The sequence below is a fragment of the Penicillium hispanicum genome, assembly GCF_028827665.1.
Source record: "Penicillium hispanicum strain IBT 35686 chromosome Unknown utg000007l_segment0_segment0, whole genome shotgun sequence".
NCBI lineage: Eukaryota > Fungi > Ascomycota > Eurotiomycetes > Eurotiales > Aspergillaceae > Penicillium > Penicillium hispanicum.
The window spans coordinates 1198962-1215453 of NW_026623199.1; the positions used below are offsets into that span (position 1 = coordinate 1198962).

The 16492-nt window shown below is 53.9% G+C and overlaps 11 protein-coding genes across 11 annotated transcripts; 5 read left to right on the plus strand and 6 right to left on the minus strand.

Annotated features, from left to right (window-relative positions):
- Positions 1 to 55: 55 nt before the first annotated feature.
- N7459_008230 (mitochondrial 54S ribosomal protein uL1m) lies at positions 56 to 1087 on the plus strand (the record flags this gene model as incomplete). The annotated part of the gene is made up of 3 exons (XM_056947398.1): positions 56 to 294; positions 372 to 936; positions 995 to 1087. The coding sequence occupies 3 exons, from the start codon at positions 56 to 58 to the stop codon at positions 1085 to 1087; spliced, it is 897 nt and encodes a 298-aa protein (XP_056796908.1).
- Positions 1088 to 1257: 170 nt separating this feature from the next.
- Positions 1258 to 2193, minus strand: N7459_008231 (COG2 family protein; the record flags this gene model as incomplete). The annotated part of the gene is made up of 2 exons (XM_056947399.1): positions 1258 to 2130; positions 2179 to 2193. 2 exons carry the CDS (start codon positions 2191 to 2193, stop codon positions 1258 to 1260), a joined length of 888 nt encoding a protein of 295 aa, XP_056796909.1.
- Positions 2194 to 2541: 348 nt separating this feature from the next.
- N7459_008232 (uncharacterized protein) lies at positions 2542 to 3759 on the plus strand (the record flags this gene model as incomplete). The annotated part of the gene is made up of 1 exon (XM_056947400.1): positions 2542 to 3759. One exon carries the CDS (start codon positions 2542 to 2544, stop codon positions 3757 to 3759), a length of 1218 nt encoding a protein of 405 aa, XP_056796910.1.
- A 495-nt stretch (positions 3760 to 4254) lies between these two features.
- N7459_008233 (Mrp/NBP35 family ATP-binding protein) lies at positions 4255 to 5417 on the minus strand (the record flags this gene model as incomplete). Its single annotated transcript, XM_056947401.1, has 2 exons — positions 4255 to 5202; positions 5385 to 5417. The coding sequence occupies 2 exons, from the start codon at positions 5415 to 5417 to the stop codon at positions 4255 to 4257; spliced, it is 981 nt and encodes a 326-aa protein (XP_056796911.1).
- Positions 5418 to 5766: 349 nt separating this feature from the next.
- N7459_008234 (protein phosphatase regulator SHP1) lies at positions 5767 to 7078 on the minus strand (the record flags this gene model as incomplete). The annotated part of the gene is made up of 3 exons (XM_056947402.1): positions 5767 to 6493; positions 6551 to 6942; positions 7004 to 7078. The coding sequence occupies 3 exons, from the start codon at positions 7076 to 7078 to the stop codon at positions 5767 to 5769; spliced, it is 1194 nt and encodes a 397-aa protein (XP_056796912.1).
- Positions 7079 to 7786: 708 nt separating this feature from the next.
- Positions 7787 to 8267, plus strand: N7459_008235 (TOM13-domain-containing protein; the record flags this gene model as incomplete). The annotated part of the gene is made up of 2 exons (XM_056947403.1): positions 7787 to 8065; positions 8145 to 8267. 2 exons carry the CDS (start codon positions 7787 to 7789, stop codon positions 8265 to 8267), a joined length of 402 nt encoding a protein of 133 aa, XP_056796913.1.
- A 588-nt stretch (positions 8268 to 8855) lies between these two features.
- N7459_008236 (membrane insertase OXA1) lies at positions 8856 to 10367 on the plus strand (the record flags this gene model as incomplete). Its single annotated transcript, XM_056947404.1, has 2 exons — positions 8856 to 9557; positions 9615 to 10367. 2 exons carry the CDS (start codon positions 8856 to 8858, stop codon positions 10365 to 10367), a joined length of 1455 nt encoding a protein of 484 aa, XP_056796914.1.
- An 841-nt stretch (positions 10368 to 11208) lies between these two features.
- Positions 11209 to 11837, minus strand: N7459_008237 (uncharacterized protein; the record flags this gene model as incomplete). The annotated part of the gene is made up of 2 exons (XM_056947405.1): positions 11209 to 11554; positions 11605 to 11837. The coding sequence occupies 2 exons, from the start codon at positions 11835 to 11837 to the stop codon at positions 11209 to 11211; spliced, it is 579 nt and encodes a 192-aa protein (XP_056796915.1).
- Positions 11838 to 12366: 529 nt separating this feature from the next.
- On the minus strand, positions 12367 to 13680 carry N7459_008238 (uncharacterized protein; the record flags this gene model as incomplete). Its single annotated transcript, XM_056947406.1, has 1 exon — positions 12367 to 13680. The coding sequence occupies one exon, from the start codon at positions 13678 to 13680 to the stop codon at positions 12367 to 12369; it is 1314 nt and encodes a 437-aa protein (XP_056796916.1).
- A 311-nt stretch (positions 13681 to 13991) lies between these two features.
- Positions 13992 to 14918, minus strand: N7459_008239 (NADAR family protein; the record flags this gene model as incomplete). The annotated part of the gene is made up of 1 exon (XM_056947407.1): positions 13992 to 14918. One exon carries the CDS (start codon positions 14916 to 14918, stop codon positions 13992 to 13994), a length of 927 nt encoding a protein of 308 aa, XP_056796917.1.
- A 550-nt stretch (positions 14919 to 15468) lies between these two features.
- Positions 15469 to 16450, plus strand: N7459_008240 (uncharacterized protein; the record flags this gene model as incomplete). The annotated part of the gene is made up of 2 exons (XM_056947408.1): positions 15469 to 15585; positions 15647 to 16450. 2 exons carry the CDS (start codon positions 15469 to 15471, stop codon positions 16448 to 16450), a joined length of 921 nt encoding a protein of 306 aa, XP_056796918.1.
- Positions 16451 to 16492: the final 42 nt, after the last annotated feature.

Genomic DNA, 16492 nt, shown 5'->3' on the forward strand with positions numbered 1-16492 from the left:
CGGCAGAAAACAATTACAGCGCTCGATCGACTGCTCCCTCAACACCCGTTAAGCCATGTCGTCTTACGGCGCCGTAATGCCTACTGCGGCACGCGGTATCCTCTCATCATGTCGTCTCCCACTCCGAGTGAAGTCAATTGGTCCCATTTTCGCAACCTACCAACAAGTCCGAGGCGCCAAGAACATGAAGGGCAAGGGGAAGAGCCAGCCTAAGCAGGATCGGAGAGGAGCTCGAGAATTCCGACAAAAGAGCTTGAAGGATATGGAGCAATATGCCTTGTGCGATGCGATGCGGTATGCTTACCACTCCTGATTTCAAACTTAAGCCCTTGACAGGCCCGTTCATTCTTCTAACGTTGGTCCTACGACAGCTACATCCGAGCAATTGAAGTTGGCCAAGAGCCAACGGTGTCAAAATACGAAGTCCACATTCGCATGCGGACAAGAAAGGATGGCCCCGTCATTCGAAACATGATCCGATTCCCTCACGCCGTCCAGACTGAATCCCGTATCTGTGTCATCTGCCCACCAGGATCGAAGCAGGCAAAGGATGCGCTCGCTGCCGGCGCAGTCCTTGTTGGAGAGCAGGAGGTCTTCGATGCTGTCAAGGAAGGCAAAATTGAATTTGACCGGTGCCTTGCACACCCCGACAGCTTGCCAGCTCTCAATAAGGCTGCACTAGGTCGGATTTTGGGCCCTCGTGGTCTGATGCCGAGTGCGAAGACGGGTACCGTGGTGGAGGATGTTGCTTCCCGCGTAGAGATGCTGCGTGGAGGTACCATCTACCGAGAACGCGACGCTGTTATTCGGCTTCCAATCGGACAGTTGGGTTTCTCTCCGGAGCAGTTGCGTGACAACCTGCGCACGACTATTGAGCAGGTGAAGAAGGACGCGGCCGGGCTTAATGACCGCATCAATAAGGAAATCTACGAAGTGGTGAGTCTTGCCATGGATCTCCTCGAGGTGGAAATATCCTTGCTAACACTTAGCTCAGGTGCTGAGCTCGACCCACGGACCTGGCTTCAGCTTGAACGGCGAGTTCAAAACCGAAGCCTCTCCCGACACCTCTGCCTTGATGGGCGTGTAAAATACTTGCTGTCTTATATTGACTTGGCGTGTACAGAATTTGTTTTATTAGGCAAGGACACGGTGTATCATGGTATCATTTTTGTTGAATAGAGACTCCCGCAAACCCTGAACGCCGATGCTATGCAACTCCAGCCCAAAGTCCATCACCGGTGGCATGGTAAGAGCGATCTATACCTTGAGGTTCTTCAGCGCGGCTATTGCACTGACATCTTCGCCCATCAAGTCGTAAAGCCGCAAGACTGCCATGGTGCGCATGTCACGCTTCTCACCCACATGGCTGGCCTGTTCTAGCGCGGTCTTCAGATCCAACAGCACGGTAGACCTTATCCTAGAAACACGCGGCTGCTGGGACAGCAAAAACGGGTGGTTGTCGCCCACTCGAGCGGCGAGGGTAGTCAAAAACACATACTTTTGCACGTGTCGCTCCAGTCGACTCAAGGGAACGAGGGCTGCACCGTCAGCCAATTCCTCGTCTGCAACACGCTCGTCGTTGCCGTTATCATATAGATCGGACCCCGTATCAGATTCATCGGCGACATTGGTTTCTTCATGTGACGGGGATGTGTCTTGGATCATCAAGCGATGCTCCAATTCCTCTATACGATCCGCATAGTCCAAGAGGTCCTTGCCGACATCTGCATGAACTCGTAGTTGCCGCTTCTCGTTCAGCAATTGCTCAATTTCCTGACGACGAGCTTCGACCTTGTCACGAATGGACTGCACATCTCGCTGGAAAGATAGTAATCCCACTTTCACTCCATCTATTTTCTCCTCGCCTCCCCGGAGAGCAGATCCCAAGGAAAGGAAATCCTGGTAGTTCTCATTGACCAGGTCTAAGAGCTCCTTGTTGAGCAATTGTTCCAAGCCGCGCAGCTCCTGTCGCAGATCCTCAAGGCTCTGATGGCGGTTTGTGAGGGATGAGAGGAAAGTAGCCGGGTCGAAGTCAGGGGTGAGGAAGGACGCCCGAGACAACGGTTCAGGGAAAGGCAGGCCGGAAGGGTCCTCGTCGAAGTCGGAAGAAGACTCGTCGGAGTCACCGAACTGGACATGTTAGCCCGAATAGCAATCCCGGAAACCAGTACGACCTACATTGAACCGATTCATGGTGTGTCCGATGTCGCGCGGGCAGAGAAACGGAGCAGACGAAGCTGAGTGGTGGAGCTCGAGGCCAAACGTGTCGGGTCTTGGCATCTGTCTGGCCGCGCCGACCACCATCCGCTCTTGTTCTTCTTCCACCGAGAAATGCGAATGCGCTTTGCAGACTCCTATCCGCTCGGATCCTGCCAGCGCATCAAGATAATATGCGCTGCGCATGCAACTGGATGCACCATTCCTCGTGAGTGTGCACTGGCGACGTGTACCCCCCACCTACCTTGCCGGGCGGGGTTTTCCCTCATTCTGCGCTGTCTTGCATTAACTCCAAGGGATCTGATATAACTGCATTGGGTGGCGATGGACCCTGAGTCTTTCCCTGTGCGCTGGGGCGGCAGTCGGCTATCTTCGTCTTCTATTCCTCGACAAGGATGGCCCCGACTGTCTCCGTCCTACGCGGGCGATGCAGACCCCTCGCACCACCCAAGCTGGCTACCCTTCGAGCATGCAGTAGACCAGCCTGATCGTTGGCAGCATACAACAGCCCTGCAACAATCAGACCTAGCCGCTCGACCCTCGTCTCGAAAAGACCGGGCCCCCAACCCCAGCTCTGGACGTGTGTCGGCTGTTCCAACCCAGCCAGTACTGGTGAGAGCGTATTCCGGCAATGCGGAGAATACGACAAGGAAATCTTCGACCATGACCCCCCGTCGACTCTTCTTATTTAGCGGGTCGAAGAGCTCAACTCCCCCTCGTCGTCCAGGCCCACCACTTCCCTCCGATCAGGACTTCAGCATCGAAAGCATACTGCAAGCGATCGAGCCTGATATTCGAGGTACTCTAGACTCAATCGCCGAAATCTGCGGACGTAGCAAGCTCAGTCTTGCTAATGAATACGGCAGCCACATTGCACCCTTGGGTGAAATTCGTGCACCGCCGGGAGGTCTGGTGCCAGTCGAAGAGGCCAGTTCGACCGATGAGCGCCGAGCTGATGAAAGCGTGGCCGTATTCGAAGGTGACCATAGCACCATGGATGTTGGACACGACTTCCATCCCTTCTCTTTCTACCGATATCTAGAAAACCTCCGACAGGCTGCGTCTGCGCTGGAACGCAATAGCACATCTGAGACCATGGTCCCAGCACAGCCGGACGTTGCGGTGCATGCCTCGCCGGGCCATTCTTCAGCTGCCGCTCTAACGACCAACCCAGAAATCTTGCCAGCGACTCGGGAGTTCGTCTCGAAACCGAAGCATTCCGGTCGGGACCTTTTAGTCAAAAATACCACCGGGGGCCATGATTATTCCAAATTACCGGATATTGCGACCTCTGCAGTGGTTTCCGAGGTGCATTTGGATGCGCAAGCAAATGACCCCTATCCTCCGGCCGCCGATTTTTTCGAGGGATCCAATAAAGTGGCCTCGGAGAGATGGAGTGTGCCGGAGGTCCTTCAATCTTTGCTTGACTGGCTGAAATGGACTGCCCGAGTGGCTGGACGAGAATCTCACCCAGCGCTGCAATCAGCAGAGAGTCGACTCCGAGCTATGCTTGAACGGTCTGCCGATGAGAGCACGACCTGATCAACTGGTTGACTAATTAATTAGCCCTACCGTATATGATTTCATGATGAACGATAATAATGACTACTGTGACGAAGTATGGGATTGTTCCAAGTTGTGTGATATACCTACAATACGATTACTGCGATGCAACGAGGTCTCGGCATTCCTTGAGTGCATCTCTAGTGCTATTGAGGAAGTCGACTTATAACGGTTCGTTCCAAAGAGATATCGGAGATGGGTTCATTTTATTCAGAACCACAAACTCTCCACCCATTCCTGCTATAGTTCAAAGACTCTGTTGGTGCTTCGAATGCTAGGATGGGCATCGGGACCTCTGCTATGTCAAGGTTGTCTTATTCTAGGCCAGACTGATGGACCTTGAGAATCTGAAGGGACCCGGACAGGTCCCATCTCGAGATTAGAGTTGATATTTACAGAGAAGGGAGGTGCAAGATAGATAGAAGCAGAGACATAGCTAGTGAATCCCCTCATGGTAGACCTTTCCCGGTGGGCTCAAGAAGTCCCATTTGTCGCCTGTACGCCTCCGACGATGGTCTTTGCGAACTCCTCAAACCGAGGATACGACCAGCCCTCCCTGTATTTCTCGACGAGAGGCCTCTCGTCCCGCTCGGGTGCTTGCTGCTGCTGCTGCTCTCCATTTTCCCCTGCATCCTCATCATCTTCACTTTCTGCCTCAATCCTCCCCTCGACCAGCTCTCCAAATTTCACATCCACGGGAACTTTGCCCAAAAATGGAATATTCAATTGTTGCGCCATTATCTCGCCCCCGCCACTTGAAAACAGATTGCTCACTTCTCCGCAGCAAGGACAAGCATACCCGGACATATTCTCAATGACACCGAGGACGGGTATACTAGTCTTGACGCAAAAATTGGCTTCTTTGCGCACGTCCGAGGTGGCCACCGCCTGCGGCGTGGTGACCAGCACGGCACCCACCAGTCTCGGCACGTTGCTCTGCGCGGCAGTCGCAGCGTCCGTCGTGGAGAGGGTGAGCAGCTGCTCTGCCAGCGCGATATGCTCGTCGCTAGTCCCTGGCGGCGTGTCAATAAGTAGATAGTCGGTCGCGCCCCACGAGACGTCGGACAGAAACTGGCGGATCATAGCCGTCTTCTTGGGGCCGCGCCAGATAACGGCGTCGCCGCGATCGCGTAGAAGGAAGCCGAGGGACATGCACCGAAGGGAGCCTCGGTTTGACTGTGGCGAGGTGATGGGCGAGGCTGTGGTGTCTGTTGAGGTGGGTATAGCATCGTGAACTGGGACTGGAAGCCAGCCACCAGGGGACTGGGTGATTTTTGCATCTTCGAGGCCGACTAGGCGTGGAATGGAGGGTCCTGTGAGGTCGATATCGAGAATCCCCACGGACTTGCCTTGGAGGGAAAGCGCGAGCGCGAGTTGAAGGGTGACGGAGGACTTGCCGACGCCTCCTTTACCGGAGAGGACCTGCAGCAAGAGTCAGTGATTCCTAGTCGCAAGCAGGGGCATCGTGTCGAGGATGTTGCATCTCGCGCAACTTGACGTCCTCGTTATCGATAAGGCACGCAGCGAGGGGCAGGTGCCGCGGGGTGAGCAGTTAGTGTGCACCAGGGCTAGAGAGCGCGCTCAGGTCTGCGTAAAGTACTTACCAGGACAACATTTTTGACTCCGTCAAGAGGCATTGTGGTATTGGTAGATGCGACAGAATAGACATAATGACGGAAGAGTAAAGTAGGCACGACTCGGAGAAAAAAGTGGAGAGCCGATATTCGGATGCTTATCAATCGCCTCTTAGTAAAACAAGCGTTGCGGATGGATGCTTCTACCAATAGAGACGAGGCACGCATCGAATCTTTGGTATTTTCTGATTCAATACATGTCGTCGGCTTTTCTAGCTATTAATGGTGCTGAGTGACCCAATTCGCGGTGATAATGTCATGTAGTGTCCGTAAAAACCTCTATCTTTCTCTGCCAACACTCACTTTGTAGAATCAAGGCCACGAAAAAGAAAATTTGAAGCCATGGAAAGCCCTATGTCCATTTTTGGACGACAACCCCTCCTCGCTTGAATTCAGGAAGATCACCGAGAACAACTTGCCAGTCGTTCAGCTCCTTACTCGGGAAAGTGGTCATCAAAACCCAGGAACGGTTTCGACCATCCGGAGTCGCCGCGGCAACAAATCCATAGACTTCGCCAATGGTGGCGGTGGTATTAAAACGGGAGGTCATCCGAGTGCCATCGCCCAAACGAATCTGCAGAGTCACTGTCGGCTGCGACTCGTCCACTTCAGGCTTCGCCGGCCCGGGGGCGGGCCTTGTGGTGGGAGTAGCCGCAGATGGCGTAGAGACTTGGCTCTGAACGCCGGGCGTCGGGCTACCAAGACGTTGGCCAGCTCCCGAAAACGGCTTGTATTTAGGCTTGGGTTTCACATATTTCTCCTCGTGCTGCTTAAGTTCAACGTCCACCTCTTGTCCGGCGTTGACGTTCATGATAGCGAGAGGTGCTCGGCCCTGGCGGATACCTTCCAGAATTTCGGCGTTACGCGGATCATCCGAACGGTAGAGCTCGCCATCATCAACCGAAAAGCCATCAGCCCAAAAGTGAAGGGTTCGTTGGACACGCTGCGGGCGCTGCGGGGTGGGTTGGGAGGGGGTCTCGATTACTTGACTCGGGGCATCGTCGCCACCGAGCGTGCGCGCAGTACCAGTAAAGTGTGAGGCTCGCGACTGTGGTTCATGTGAAGGAGGAGGTTGAGCCCTGGTCGATAGGTTAGAACAAGGACATGCGCCATGGAAAGCAACAGATAAAGCTCACTTCCGGGCTTTTTCGAGAATCTTTTTTTTGAGATCATCAGGGTTCTGCACAGCGAGGCCAGACTTCTCTCCTCCTGCAAAGAAGTCTTGATCTACTGATCCATCATCCTCCGACGAATCACCGCCGGTCGTGGAGGCGAAGTCTCCCAGCGTTGCGAACTTCTTCTTCGGCGCCGCACGACCAGCTGACGAAGATCCCGGTACGGCAGAAGAGGAGGGTGGAACAGCACTGCCCCCCAGAGATCGACCACCGGCAACTTCTGGAGATTCTCCTGTTCCTAGCGGCCGGCCCCCATCAGTATTCATATCCTGTAAAGCTTCATCCTGCTCGGCATAGAACTCAGTCACGGCCGCGTCCATATCCCACCGGTTGGCAGCCAAGTATTCCTGGGCCTAGAAAAGCAACATTGAAATGAGTGACGCATCAGAAATGCTGAAGGGGCACAATACATACCTCTGCAGGCCGAGTGCCTGTCAGAGAACAAAATTGAGACACGGTCTCGTCGTGCTCTGCGGGGTTGTATTCCATGCTTCAGCTGGATGGACTGCCTCTTGACAGGGGTGTACGTGAAAAAGGCACAAATGGTTCCTATTCACTTGAAAGAAGGGGTATTCCAAGGTGCGTGATGGTAAATGGGATCAGCTTCAAGGGTAAAGCAAGCTGAGTTGAATGAGCCAGCTAAACACCCGCGGCAGGTACGTCACTGCAATTGGTCAGCCGGGCCGGGGATGTTCCGCTCTCCATTCATGCCTGAGGCCATAACGGATCTATTAAAGCGACACTATCGCTCATTTCAAATATTAGAATGACAATCCCATTGTCCAATTTCAGTGTGTCAAAGCTGTCATTATATACCAATAACCATGTATCTATGTTGGTTATCATTATATGGCTTAGCAACATAGCTGGGTGAACCGATCTAGAAATGAATTTTCACATGGTCATAAACCAGACTAATAAAAAGCAACCAGAGACAAAGCTGCTAGAACTGGTCTATAGTTGAATACATGTAATGGCAAGGCCAGGCTTACAGTGGTAGTTTTATATACACTTCGAACCGTAGTTCCCAGGCCGTGACCTCCAGATCGACACGCTGACATAATCCAGTCATTCATCGTTGCCCATGAAGTGAGGAGCATCCCAAATCCCCCGGGCCTCTATTCCTTCCCACGCCCCGCACGTCCTCGTCGCTGCTCCCTCAACTCAACCGTTTATTCACACAGTATCACCGTGACAATGGCTTCCGAGGCCGCCAGCCCACGGGTTGACCTCTACGACTCAACAATGACTGTCCCCTCAGACTCAGAAAACTACTCTGCCAACAATGAGATGTCATCTTCGCCACCTTCCACCTCCAGCTCCCCTATCGTCCTGTACAAGCCTCCCACAATCCGGAGCATTCTGCGCGGCGCAGCTATCAACTTGGTCCTCCCATTTGTGAATGGTTTGATGTTGGGCTTTGGGGAGTTGTTTGCTCACGAGGCGGCTTTCCGCCTGGGATGGTCGAATACCAAGGTATATTGCTCTATACTGGTACCATCTGGTGCAGTGTGTGTGTTTTTTGTTCTGACAGCTGATCGCCTGGCTACTCTAGATATTCCCGACTTACCGCCGGTCTCATCCCGTGGGTCCTGGGGTCGAAATTCGAGAGCTTCCCTCCGAGCGGAGGCGGACTACCTCCGCGGCCGGCCTGAGGGATACCGCAGCCCTGGAGTGAAGGACTCATCTTTCTCGCATGTCTGCCGATGCTGGAAGGGAGGTTTTAACAACAGCCAAGACCTGCATTTCTACGGGAATCATAAAATCGGTACATGTTTTGATTGAATCATCTGCGTTAGGACTACACATGGAGGTAGTGCATGTATATAGACTTATTATTCGGCGTCTGGCGATTTGGGTTCTTGCATTTCCTTCCTTTATCACTAGAATGCTGACGATAGCATCTTTTCCTGCGTCTTTCCGACATAACTCGGTGTAGCTTCAGTAAGAGTCGCGGCATTCCGGTGTTTATCCGCTTGTCTCCGCCCGGCAGAAAAAGTCTCCCCGACACACCAGGAGGGTCTTCCGATCTGTTCTTAACCACACCCTCCTTTGCTTCGACAACAATGATCGGAGCTGCTGGCCTGAGAGGGCCCAATTTGGCGGCAGCCATGATGCAGCATCGGCTTAGCGCTGTTCCTAGGTCCACGCGATCTGTTTGTCACCCCTCACAAGTCTCGACCGATATGGAAACTGACCCCAGTTCCCCCGGCAGATCTCAACCTTCCAGTCCCAGCGCTTGCGCGTTCCTGGCCGGTCAGGTCAAATGACTCTGTCCTCATCTGGCAGCCGATTGTGGCGTCCCGCGGGTGCTGCTGTTGGCCCAGCGGCAATCCGTTTCAACTCTACATCCTCCGATCCAACCCCAGCCCCGACTCCAGGAACGGCTACATCAAGCGAATCGGCCCCCGTTGACGACCTTTCCAACTTTGACATCATTTCAATTCCGGAGCAGATTGGATATCTCAAGGAACTTGGATTGGATTACGGCTGGGGCCCAACGGCGATAATGCAGTATCTCGTGGAGCACATCCATATCTGGGGCGATTTGCCGTGGTGGGCTAGTGTCATCAGTGCGGGTCTTCTGGTCCGCCTAGCCTTGCTAAAACCTATGATGAATGCGTCCGACACATCTGCTAAATTGAACAACGTCAAACACATTGTCCAGCCGCTTCGACAGGAGATGATAGCCTTCGCCAAAGAGCAAAAGCAGTTGGAAGTCCAGATGAAGCGGGCAGAGTTACAAAAGATCAACCAGGAGCACGGAATCAAGATAATCAATACATTCATCCCAATGATTCAAATCCCGCTGGGTTTCGGCATATACCGGGCGGTCCGTGGCATGTGCAGCCTCCCAGTGCCATCGTTGTCCAATGAAAGTGCTTTCTGGCTGAACGACCTGACCGTGGGCGATCCATTGTTTATTCTCCCGGCAGCAACCGCTGTTATGATGTACTTGACATTCAAGGTTTGTTCTCTTCGACCTTTCCGGTCTGATAGCACGCGTTGATAACATCTGCAACAGAAAGGAGGCGAGGCCGGCCTGAATGAAATGATGAATGGCGACATCGGTAAAGTCATTCTCTATGGCCTTCCCATGATTTCTTTCTGCTTTATAGCATTCCAGCCGAGTTTCCTTCAGCTCTACTTTGTGTCGACTGGTCTGTTTGCCCTCGGTCAATCTTTTGCCATAAATAGTCCTCGCTTTCGCACGTGGATGGGCATGACAATTCCGAAACGGCACCTGGAACAACCTGAACCCTCTGATGGAGCAATCCGTCTGACTCGGCAATTGGAGGAAGAAATGAACCGAGCCCTCTACCCTCCACTCCGATCAACGCCTGCTGAAATCCGACCACCGCCTGCTGAAGTGCAAACACCGTCTGCTGGAGTGCAATCAGCGCCGGCTGAAATCCAACCATCGCCCGCTGAAGTCTCGAACATCAGCGCCATCGATCGCTATATCAATCGTTTCAAGGATTTCCGAAAGAATCTTTCCACAGAAATCTCTGACAAAATTAAGCAATTCCAGGGCACGGGGCCACGTCAGAACGCTGACGGCTCGCAAACGCCGCCGCCCCGTCACACCGACGCCAAATTGAAGGCTGCAGAGTCTTACGAGACGCAAGAGAGAGAAAGAGCAAAGCACGATCGTGAGCAACGCAACGCAGAACGCCAGCAAGCTTACAAACAAGCTCTCAGAGTCGAACGGGAGAAGGCACAACGGTCCTGGCAGAGGCAGCGGGAGACCGCGCGTAATATGCAAGGCCGGCGATGAAAGTGATTGTGCTCGATATGTATAAACTGTACTATATGGCGCTCATCCTAGCATTTTGTAATTTCATGTATTCCAAGTTGAGAGCCTAGCTTCAGTAGACTTTTCTTTCCAGGCCATGGTCGAGGGTGTTGCCTGTGCATTGCTACGTTGCACAGGTATACGAACCATTTCAGGGGCTAGTATACTTTGATTCCAGCCAATTGAACCAGCTACGATCGTCATTGGTCATCTTGAAAGGGGGGACTAATGCCCCCAATTCTGACGGAAGGCGCCGAGGTCGAGGAATTGTAGTTACTCGTACTAAAGTTAGTTACCGAAGTCACTGAAAACGACCAATGGGAGTTCTGGGCTTTCCGGGGTTGGTTCAATGCCGACGCTAGACTATGCATAGTAATTTCATCGAACTCAGTAGTGTTTCAACCAGGCGCATCTCCCGCATTACCATAACCGGCATTGCTCCGTGGCTGGAAGGCTATACTATACATTCGAGTCACCAAGACCCTCAGTAGCCGCGGAAATTGCACTCAATGATAGGTGGTACTACATTCTAGGGCTTCTCAGATGGAAGGAAATGATACATATTGTAATCAAGATTGGTCCAACCAGGAATAGGTGGCTTTGCGAAAACGCATACTGCTGAAGTGATACAGATCTGATACAGATCTATAGTCGCAAGCATGAGAGGATTTGCGATCGCCGGATCCTGATATTAACGATCTGGCCCCGTCCCATTTTCTACGCGTCAGGTACAGCTTGACACTCGCAATAGGCATTGTTCCTCTATTTAAAACGATCATTTTCCCCAGACCGAACCGCTCTCAACGGAGCAGAAACAAGTTGTTCAGACTTTCTCCATACCCGCCAGGTTTCTTCCATCATGCGTCTCAGTTTTCTCCTCGCTACGGGAGCCTGGGCTCTGACTGCCCAAGCCGCTGACACGACAAGCTCTGCGAGCGCGGCTTCTGTGACGGCAGACATGGACCAAATGCTTAGAGATTATGGCCCGGCCAACGGTGCTCGGATCGCGCTCGAAACCAAAGGCTCCTCTTGCTACCTCAGCATCACCAACCTCTGGGGCTGTACTGGACAATCCAGCACGCCTGTCGGCACGATCGACCCTGACACCGGCAACTGCACCAGTAGGTCTCGCGCCGTTCTCTCTCGATGGGAACAGCTCAGCTCTGCCGCTGGGGATATTTGCTGATTGACCCTTTCTCTCCAGGCAAGGAAGACGCACCCATTGTGGCGATTTGCGATAGCGCGCATGCCGACCTGCACTACAAGGCGAACAAGGGCAATGATAACGTCACTGTCGTCGCCGAGTATTGGGCTGCTGGCCACGGCAAGTGGTGGGAGGAGTTGGTGCCAGGTGACTCGTGCTTTGTGAACACTAGCAACCAGACATGCGTCCGTGTTGGTCTTCGACCTGGGTGTGACAGCACATATAACATTGAGACTATCAAGTGGCATCAGTCGTGTCCCTCGTCTTAGGGTTTGTGACACACTAGAGAGCGTTGAAGCATCTCTACACTCGCCTGGCGCTGGAAGGCTGATTCTTCAGCTCGAGCTTAGTATCAGCGCTGAGCTGAAAGTGAGAAGGGAGAATCGGAGGAGATGCTGGCAAGGAAGAGCAGATTGCTCAGCTGGAACATGTATTTTAATCTTCCATAAGTCGCAGTTAGGAGACTGCTGTTTAATATACTTGATATCACTGATCTGGAATGCATCAGTTCTGAGTGATGATGTTGGTGGTGAATTTAATTCTAGTCCGTTGTGTTGATGACTCCCTAACTGTCTATAGCTGGCATTTCGGCTCGAAGCCAACGAGTTACCATTCAATAATCGCTGATCAAAGTGGTCTTTCTGCTTTTGTAGTCGAGTTACAGACACGCACGGAGCAATTCCTAAGTGCTCAATCAATTCTCACGGTCAGATCTGTGGGCATCATGACCGGATTTCGTTCAGCCTGGCCGTGGACCTACACTAGGTGTCTTTCTGGCTAAGTTATCAGACTAATCCCCGATGCAGGCTTGGGATATCTTCTCAATCCCTTGACGCATCCGCATTCTCTCGTGAGAGCTAGCGAAACTGCTCCTCGCCACTCTTCCCCTCGTAGATCCAGGCGCGCCCATTCCAGCCGCGCCTCAGTAGGGCTGATTTGGGAGGTCATCGACTGGCCAGGCAGCCGATCGGCGGCAAAATCCAGCCTAACGTCATTATCCTCAGCTTTTGAACCGAATCGAATAGTTCCTTCGATGTGACCGTCCCCCATGAAGAACAACCTGTTGAGAGCGCCCGCGCTCTTGACCGTGTCGATATTATAAGGCAGATACTCCCCCGTCCATCGTTGCATGGCGTTCCCACGCCAAAACACTCTCGTTGCATCATCCATGTTCACTTCGTACGGGCGATCTACCTTCATCACGCCGGTGGCAACGCCCAGATTGAAATTCAGCCACAGAGTGTTGCCGTCCAGCGTCGCGATGAGGTCCAGCCGGCCCTCATGCTCAGGGAAGTTGCGCACGACGTATGGACAAGACACTCTATATACTCCATTGAGCAGGCCGATCTTCCGCCGAGGGCTCGACGGCGGGATCGACTGCTGAGACCCCCATGCCCCAGAGCCAGAGCTTGGCTCGTACTCCGAGTAGGGGGGAGGCGCGTCGTCGAACTCGCCGTGGGAGGGTCCGGAGGTAAGACTTGACGGCTGGGCTGCCTGATGAGCTGGGGCCCTCGTCTGCGCGGTGGGTTTGGAGGGTTTGGCAGGCTTAGCCGCTGTCACCTTCTTGTCCTTGGCCGTTGCCTTCGGGGCCGTCTTCGCTTTCTTCGCAGCAGGCTGAGCAGCCTGCACATCAACCACTCCGGTACTGGAGACATTGACGTTGACGCTGACGTTGACATTGGTCGAGGTCGAGACCTCCCCTGCCTTGCGCTTGGTGCCTTTGGTAGACGATTTCGCCTTGCTCGCATCTTTGAGGGTTTTCTTCGTCTCCCGTTCCCTCTTGGCCCATTCCTTCTTCAGCTCGGCCTCGATCTTCTGGATGTGCGTCGGCACGGTGAGACCGCCTTTTGTCACCGCATCAAAGAGACGTTTGTGTGCAGTGCCCTTGACCTTGGATGGGGGTAGGCCATAGTGGAGTAGCTGGGCCTCGTACCAGTGCGCCGGGCGATTCACTGGGTCTTCGCCGTTAAAGTGGGCCTGGAGCTCCGGGAGGGTAGCTCTGCGGTGGCGGTTAAGGTTACTGGCTTCACAGTAGAACGAGTCCCCGGCGTAGGAGAAGCCATCCTTCTGGGAAGGAGGTGCAAGTGACATCCTATCAATCGACCTGTTGTCTGGGGGAGAAGAGAGCGAACAAGTGAGGGAGGGAAATCAGGGGAAGTGATGATCAGAAGCAAAAGTCGACGCGGCTTTGCACGTGGGGCCATTCGATGACGTTTTCCCATTTTGGGAAATCGTCCACGATCTTCTCAGACAAGACTTCGACAGCATTGATGCTCGCGATTGCGCGGTTTTTATCTTTATATTGTGGCTTATGCTGATGGTCAATCTCGCGTTATTAATCCTTCTACTTCTTGGCACCTATTTAGGACAAGCTCCAGAGGCTCGTCTAACCAACATCAACATCACGGGCGTGTCCATCGATCCATCGCTGGCGGAACCTGAAGATCACCCCGTCCGTGAACGCCAGATCGAATGAGCGTGGCGACACTGTCGTTTGGGCACATCTCCGTGGCCATTTTCGGGTGCACGATAGAGAACGTCTCCTTCTCCACGATCTCATGCGTGTCCTCGTTTATCTCCGCGTGTCTGAGGATGGGGTCGAGCATGGTCATGACCTCGTGTCTGTTCAGCCAGCCGAACGCCAAGTGATGCGTCTGCACGCAATCCACGCAGGTCGTGACGACGGGTATGAGTGTGTGACGTGTTGTGTCTCTGTTCATTGCTCTGACCATGGTCGCGGAGGTGCAGAAGTAGCAGACTCGAACGACGTCTCCCCGGATGGGGTTCTCCGCCGCGAGCTCCTTTGCGATGACAAGCTTGTTCCGCTCCCTGAGCATGTCCCTGACGACCATCAGACACTTGCCTAGCTTGTTCTGGCCCCATGCGTGCGTGTTCGCCATTGCCACGTTGGCCGTGTAGCCGATCCCCCAGATGCGGTCGTACCGACTCGCCTCCGCCAACGTGGATGCGCCCGTGTCGATGAGGATCTTGGCCAACTCGGGGTTCTGCACGAACTTGTGGAAGCTGCCATCCACCACCACCTGCACGCCTACACGGTTCCACTTGGCGTCGTCGAAGTTCTTGACCTTCCTTCCCATCGATTTGTGCGCCCTAGGATTTTGCCCAGACGATGTCAAGATCTTGTTCGCCATCGTCTCATCTCCGAAGACCATCGCCTTCTTGTACATCATGAACTGCTCCATTGTGGTGAAGGTCTTGCCGTCGTACGTGAACGGGGATCTGTACCACTGGCTGAACGCACCGAACTCCTCGTCCACCTTCCAGAAGAAAACGAGAGCTTTACCACCTTGTTGCGTTTCTCCTGCCATTCTTTTCTTTTCCTGCTTTTTTTTTCTCTCGTCAAACGTGGCGGTTCCTCTTGTAGGCTTCCTTCGTGTCTTCAGCTGGGTAAGGAGGAAGAGTGGGAAGTCCAGGGATGTCGGTCCCTCCCAGAAATGACTCACAGCGAATCGCTTATCTAAGAGGACCACGTCATTGATTGGAGCTGAGAGACGTGCGCAGGGTAAGTCGAAGCAGTGGTCGATAGTATGGTCTGGAAATGTCGTCTGCTCGTTCACTCGCTACCTATGGACATAGAATATCATGTTGACTGTGTTTAGGGTTAGAAAAGTGGGGATTTCCGCCCGGCGACCAAAAACCCAACTTTTCTAGTAGTTGGAGGCCATTTATCCGATCTTGCTCTCGCGCGGTACAGCGGGGGATGCATAGAATAGCATCGAAGAAGTCTTCCAAACTGTCCATTGAGGCTGGGAATCGCGTGGTTGGGGCAGAGCCGCCGCCCGCTGCGCCCCTCGGAGCCGCTCCACATCAGCGCTGTCCGTCTGCTAGACTGCCGGACATCCCTCGGCGATCCTCACTATGCCGCTGGATCTGAGCTACGGCGAAATCTGCGCCAAATTCGACCGGCTGATCTCCGACGGCGTCATCATCTATCAACCCAGCGACGCAACCCTGGTGACCGACCATGGCATGGTGGTTCGTAGCGCCGCATCTCTCCGCGATCGAACCCGCTAATTGACCACCCCCAAACCCACAGTTCTGCTTTCACATGGTTCACGCACTCAAAGACAAGCCACAGGCCGACGACACTCCGCTCGTGACGAGACCCGACCCAGCGCATGCGGTGCAGTCTCAACCGCTCTCGTTTGGGCCCGGGAGCGATCTCGCCAATGACCATCCCGATATGTGCATCACCACCGTCAATGGCACGCACTACCTGGTCATCAACAAGTTCCCCGTCTTCCGCCCGATGCTGCTGCTGCTGACAGTGGATTCGTACCGCCGGCAGCACGAGCCGCTCGGCCGGGAAGACCTGCAGGCGGCGTGGGATGCACTCGGCGTTATGACCGATGAGTACTACGTCTTTTTCAACTGCACCGTCGTCGCAGGGTCCAGTCGCGCGCACAAGCATCTCCAAGTCGTGCCCGCGCCCGGCGCCCATGGCGCGTACGCCGAGGGATTCTCGTTTTTCCCGGACTGCGATGCGGGCCCCGACGCGGGTGCGCCTCCGTTTGTGCATTTCTTGCAGCGGTTCCAGGCGTTGCCGGACGGCTGCGTGAGGAGTGGCGACCAATTGCTAGAGATCTACTCACGGCTGCTGCTGCAGGCGAGGGAGGCGCTGAATGTGCAGCCGGACGAGGTCTGTCCGCACAATTTTGTGTTGACGAAGAGGTGGATGCTGGTCGTCCCTCGGCGGGCGAAGGAGTCTCACGGCCTCACGGCGAATTCGGCGGGGATGGTGGGATCGGTGTACCTCTGGACGCGGGAGCAATTAGATTCTTGGAAAGCAATCGGTCCGGCGAGGATTCTGGCTGGGCTCGGGCTTCCGAGAACGCCTTGAAGTTATATATAGCAGGAGCATTGCGTTGAGGAACTCGTCCCG